The 6205-nt window shown below is 53.3% G+C and overlaps 1 protein-coding gene across 1 annotated transcript in view; it reads left to right on the top strand.

Moving 5' to 3' along the window:
* The window catches only part of NUDT3 (nudix hydrolase 3), an 88502-nt gene continuing 82297 nt past the window's right edge, over positions 1-6205 (top strand). The window contains exon 1 of the mRNA XM_001512210.4: positions 1-268. Within this exon, the coding sequence (XP_001512260.1) occupies positions 170-268 (99 nt within the window). The 5' untranslated portion in view covers positions 1-169. The remainder of the gene's footprint in view (positions 269-6205) is intronic.

Here is a 6205-nt window from a genome sequence, read left to right as displayed (position 1 = left end):
AGGAGGAGGAGGAGGAGGAGGCGGCGGCGGCGGTGCAGCGGCCGAGCGCAGCGGAGAAGCGGGGCCCTGCTGGCGGTGCAGGCCTAGGGGCTCGTCCGGACCCTTCGCCCCCCCCCAGGACCTTCCCCACCTCCCCCACCGTGTCCCCACCCACCCCCCGGCCCGGACGATGATGAAGCTCAAGTCCAACCAGACTCGGACCTACGACGGCGACGGCTACAAGAAGCGGGCCGCCTGCCTCTGCTTCCGCACCGACAGCGAGGAGGAGGTGAGGGCGTCCAGCACAGAGGTCGGGCTCAATTGGGGGCCCCGGCTCGCGGGGAGGTTGGAGGGATCCTCAGGGTTGGGGAGGGGCCAGATTGGGGGGGGGTTCCGGCGGAGGGGGAGGGGCCCTGGAGTGGGGGACCTGGGGGGAAGGAGGTGTTGGAAGGGGGAGGCTGGAGGGACCCTCAGGGTGGGGAAGGGGGGCTCTGCTGGGGGTGGGAGGGCCCTGGGTCGGGAGTTGGGGTACCCGGGTGGGGGGAGGCTGGAGGGACCCTCGGAGTTGTGATTGCGGCCAAATTGGGGGGCTCTGTTGGAGGGGAAGGGTCCTGCAAAGGGGGAGACTGGGGACCCTCAGGATGGGAAGGGGGCCAAGCTGGGGGTCCCTGTGGCGGGTGGGAGGGGCCCTCGGGCTGGGAATTGGGGTACCCTGGGCGGGAGTCCTAGAGGGGACGAAGTCCTGGGGTGGAGAGGCTGGAGGGATCCTCAGGGTTGGGAAGGGGACCAAGCTGGGGGTCTCAGCTGGGTGTGGGAGGCGCCCCGCTGCTGGGAATTGGGCTACTCTTGGGGGGTTCCTGTAGGGGATGGGGGTCCCTCCAGGGGTGGGATGGGGATGGGTCTCTCCAGGGGTGGAAGGAGGAAGTGGAGGAGGTGGGAGAGACCCTCAGGGTCGGGAAGAGGGGCTCAGCTGGGGGTCTGGCTTATAGGGGTACGTCAGGAAGAGGGTATGGGACCCCACAGAGGGGTCACGAATAGGGGTACACCGGGGATAGGACCCCGCTGGAGCCGGGGCGTGGAGAGTGGGACTGGCATTGGGAGTAGGGGTGCCTGGGGGTTGGAGAGGGCATGGAGCCCCGTTGGGGGTGGGTAGGAGACCCCCCAAAAGAGGTCCTCTGGTGGGATGGGGGGTAGGGGAGAGGGGCTGGGGTCCTGCACTTGGCACTGGGGACAGAGAGAACTGGTGCGGGCGGAGGAGAGCCAGCGCGGGCCAAAGGGACGTAAAATGAGCTTCAGCCCAGCCGGATCGGGCCGGGCCACTGCAGGGGAAGAAGTGTGCCCGGAGAGACGGAAGGTGAGGAAGGAAATCCAAAACTCCCTGGAAGGCCAAGGTGGAAGGTGGGGTGGGTCCAACCCGAAACCCTTCCGTATCACGAAGGGCCGGAGAGGAGAGGGCAGTGGCCACAGCTCTCCCGTTTTTGATGTCACGGGTGGGGAGGTGGGGGGATTGGATGGATGAAGGATAGAAATCGGGAAAGGGCTTTGTAGGGTGGGAAGTGTCGGAGAGAAAGGTCAGGGGACTCCGAGACAGCGGTCGAGTCGGCGCAGGAGAAGTTTCAGAGCCTTTGGGAAGAATGACAGGGGGAAGATGGAATTTGCCAAGAGCTCACTACTTGGCAAGCGACAGATTCAGTATTGGAGTCAGTACTGTACAGTGGAGTCAGACGCAGCCCCTGGCCCACAGGGGGCTTGGCATCTAAATTGGAGAGAGAACAGGTATTGAATCTTCCTTTTGCAGAGGAGGAAACTGAGGCACAGAGAAAGGAGATGATTTGCCCAAATTCACACGGCAGGCAAGTGACAGAGCCGGGATCCTGGGATTCCTGACTCCTAGTCCTGGACTAATTAAATTAGGCTACAGTGCTTCTCCAAGTGGATGGAACTGTAGGCTCTGGGACTTTATATGTATATTTTATATATGTGTTGTATATATGTATATGTAAAACTCAGTATAATATGGATATATGAGTTTACTAATTATACTAGCCAATCAGTAGCCTTTATTGAGGATCGTTGTGCGTTGGCCAGTAAAATTCCTCTTTGGAGAGTGGTGGACTGTCAGATATTCCAAGGCCCGAGGTAGGAATGTGGGCAAGGGGAGGGTCAGTGGTGAGAGAGGTGAGATCGACGTGTAGAAAGTAGAGACGAGCAGAATGTGCGGGTTGGGTCGAAGTGGGAAATGGATGAGCTTAGAGGTAGGAGGGACTGTAAGCTCCTTGTGGCGGGGAACGCGCTCTGCCAACTCTGTGGTATGGTACCCTCCCAATCGCTTACTACAGTGCTCTGCACATGATATATTTTTACTGATTTGTGTGACGTAGACAGTGGAGTTGGGGAAAGACCAGATTGGTTAAAATAATTTTGTGGGTTGGTAAATTCCCGGTATTGAGTATTTTGTGTAGCGGAGTAGAACTCTAGTTCAGAGCTTCTGGCTGGAACTCCCCTTTCCTCTCCCAGTGCCAAGGAAAAGCCAGTAGGATGAGAATTGTAGGAAAAAATGAAGGGGTAGTCGTTCCGTGATGACTTGTGGTTGATAACCTAGGAAAATCTCTCCTTCTCCGGTAGGTAAGTTCAGCGGACAGGCACAGTTTGGGAATCTGTAGAATTGGTGGGGTGAGTGTTTCTTTTGAAACGCAAAATGGCCGGGTGAAAATAGGAACCGCGAAGGGCAACGTACTGGAAATTCAGTATGTTACATTCGGGGGGTGAAAGGAAAAAAAAAATGTTTCCAACTGGAACACCGTTGCCAGTGGTGATGGCTAGAAGCCATCGATCGCCTGGGACGCGAGCAGGAAGGCGGTAGTGACATTAGCCCGTCGCCCGGGGGCTACCAACTGCGACCAGAGGCAACGAGAGGAGCCACCGTTCTTCTGGCTTTTGACTTGGGACCGCTGGGGACCAGGAGGCAGCTGGGGGTGGGGAGGGTGGGCCTGGTGACCACTGTCCCTCCCTGATCCGGCCCACGTGGGTGCCCACCCTGCACCCCCACACCCGGTTGAAACAATTTTCATACCGGAAGGGTTGTCTGGGACCCTTTTTTTTAATACCTGAGCGAAGATAGAGCCAGTCCCCGTTGGTTTTCCAGGGCCCCTTTCAGCTCCGGGCCCGGCATCCTGTGGGGTGCTTCGGTGGCTCAGGTGGAGCCCAACACCTCAAACGAAAGCGGGAAAAGAAACCTGGACCCGGGACCTCTTGAAAAGAAACCATGAATCAGGTGACAGATGGGGTGCCTGGAGTGGCTGTCCAGAGAGATGGCGAGAGGAAGTGGGGATTCAAATTAATTAGTCTGAGAAAATGGGGGCTTCCTTTCCATAGAGCCGAAGGAGTCAAGGAGATAGTCAGGCAGCGTGTACTTAGCATTCCAAGCATATGGTTAGAAGACTTCAGTATCGGCACGTTTTAATCCGCGGTGTCTAGGCCGTGGTCTCCTTTTTAAAATTCAGGTGGAGTAAATACTGTAATTCAAAGTCCTCCTGAAATCCCCCCCTCCTCCAAATGCTTTTCCCCCAACTGAATCCCCCAGCACCCCAAGTTGTGCAGAACCATCTTCCATCTCTAGCACTAGATAGTTTTCTCTACCCCTCTTCAAATTGTGTAAAGCCATCTGTCATGTTTTAGCCCAGGGTATTCTTCTCTACATCTCTTCAAGTTGTGTAAATCCTTCCCCTATCTTTAGTATTATTATTACGGTATTTGTTAAGCGCTTACGGTGTGCCAGGGCACTGTACTAAGCGCTGGAGGTGGATACCTGTCCCACATGGGGCTCACAGTCTCAGTCCCCATCGGAGGCCCAGAGAAGTGAAAGCGACTGCCCGAAGTCACACAGCAAAGAAGCAGCGGAGTCCGAATTGGGCCCATGCTTCATTCATTCATTCATTCATTCATTCAATTGTATTTATTGAGCGCTTCCTGTGTGCAGAGCACTGTACTAAGCGCTTGGAATGTACAGTTCAGGTGGCTCTAGCCACTGGGCCATGCTGCTTCCCTTTAGCATCAGCCTACTTTTGCATTTCCCTTGCTTTACTCTTCCCTTTAGCATTTAGGTACTTTTCCATCCCCATTTCCAAGTTGTATAAAGCCAGCCACCGTCTCTAGCACTAGGTATTTTTCGTACCCCTCTTCCAAGTTGGGTGAATCCATCCCACCACCCTTAACACCAGGTGCTTTTCTGTAGCCATCTTCAGGACTTCACTTTCCGTTTCAGAGTGGACGTTGTTTGTGGTCAGGGAATGTGGCTCCTTTCGTCCTTTTCAGGCGCTTAACACAAAAGAATCGCCCCCACCCTGCCCACTCCCCAACCGCTGGTACCGGGGCAGAGGATGGTCTCTGTCCGTTGCCGGATTGAACGTTCCAAGCGCTTAGGACAGTGCTCTGCACCCAAAAGCCCTCAATAAAGACGATTGAATGAACGAAGGTGAGTTATTACTGGGCTTTACGGTCTCCGTTCTCTTCATTATCGTATCTGTAAGAGGAAATCAAAGGGAGCAGAGACCAGACTGCTTGAGGTGGGCGACCGCCTCAGCATATCAGCAAAAGTAGTGATTTCGGGGTAAGAGGGTGAACATGCGACTCACGACCAGAGGGGTTGGAATAATACAAGACCTTAGTCATGAGGCTATTAAAAAGCCAAATTAAAATAACATGGGGAGAGTTAAATTCCATTTTTTTTTTTTTTTTCAACTGAACCCCACCATTATTTTCAGGGAAGCTGGGTTAGAATCAGTCAGGGGCATTTGAGTGCTTACTGTGGGCAGAGCATTGTACTAGACATTTGGGAAAGTGCAGTGCCGGAGAGCTGGTAGACGTGATTCCCTGCCCACAGAGAGCTTAGAGGCGGAGGCAGACACTGAAATAAATCACAGGGGAATTGGCAGAGAATAGGGTTTTATATAGATACGTAAGTGCCGTGGGGCTGGGAGCCGGGTGGATAACCAGGGCGTAACTGATGCGGATCTAAATGCACAGATGATGAAGAGAGGAGGGTGGTTGGGGAAATGCTGGCTTAATCAGGGCAGGCCTCTCGGAGGAGATGTGATTTTTTTTTTCCCGGAGGGTTTTGAGGTGGAGACAGCGTCGGTCTGTACCGGTGCGATAGACGAGATCAAGATACCGAGAGTAGGCTGGGTTTAGAGGAGTGAAGTGTGCGGGCTGCGTTCTACGATAAGCGTAGGAAACGGAGCATCCTTGCTTCTCACTCATTTGTGAATACCGTAAGGAGCTGAAGATTCTGTAATATGTAAGTGTTTACATACCTGGCACTGTAGAGTCTCCAACCGTAAATCTAAAACACTGTTAAAAAGAATGGTAGCCTTGCTATCTAAAAACACCTGTTATGGAATTGCCGTTAAATAGAAAAAGCACCCTTAACAGTTTTTAGAAACCTGTCAGAACCCTGCATTTTTCATCCTCGATTTGCATTTGAGAGTTCCCTGAGGAGCAGAGAAGGATGGGGTCACATTGCCCGGAGGAGAGAATAGCTGCGGAACCAAAGGGTCTCTGCGTTCTCAGACTTCGGTAGGAGAGCAGAGGAAATGCGAGGGTCATCCGAAGCCTAATCTGCCAGCTCAGTGAGGGTCTAGTATGTTAGATTGGCTTTGAAGTAACCAACCTACTCACCGTACCTCAACCTCACTTGTCTTAGCCACCGACCTCTGGACCCCCGTCCTTTCTCTGGGCTGGAACTCCCTCCCCCGCTCGTTTCCGACAGGCAACCACACTCTCCACCTTCAAAACCCTTCTAAAATCACCTCCTCAAGAGGCCTTCCCCGACCAAGCTCTCATTTCTCCCATTCACCTTCCCTTCTTTTCATTCATTCATTCAGTAGTATTTACTGAGCTTTTACTATGTGCAGAGCACTGTACTAAGCGCTTGGAATGTATAATTCGGCAACAGATAGAGACCATCCCTGCCCAATGACGGGCTCACAATCTAATCGGGGGAGACAGTCAGCAGAGCAAAACATAACGAAACAAAAGCAAGAGATGTTGCCTATGCACTTAGATTTCTCTTCTTTTATAATAATAATAAAAAAATATTGGTGTTAAGCGCTTACTCTGTGCCAAGCACTGTTCTCAGCGCTGGAGTAGATACAGGGTAACCAGGTTGTTCCATGTAGAGCCTACGGGCTTCATCCCCATTTTACAGATGGGATAACTGAGGCAGAGA

The sequence above is a fragment of the Ornithorhynchus anatinus genome, chromosome 7 (assembly GCF_004115215.2).
Source record: "Ornithorhynchus anatinus isolate Pmale09 chromosome 7, mOrnAna1.pri.v4, whole genome shotgun sequence".
Lineage (NCBI taxonomy): Eukaryota > Metazoa > Chordata > Mammalia > Monotremata > Ornithorhynchidae > Ornithorhynchus > Ornithorhynchus anatinus.
This window is presented reverse-complemented; position numbering and strand designations above follow the sequence as displayed.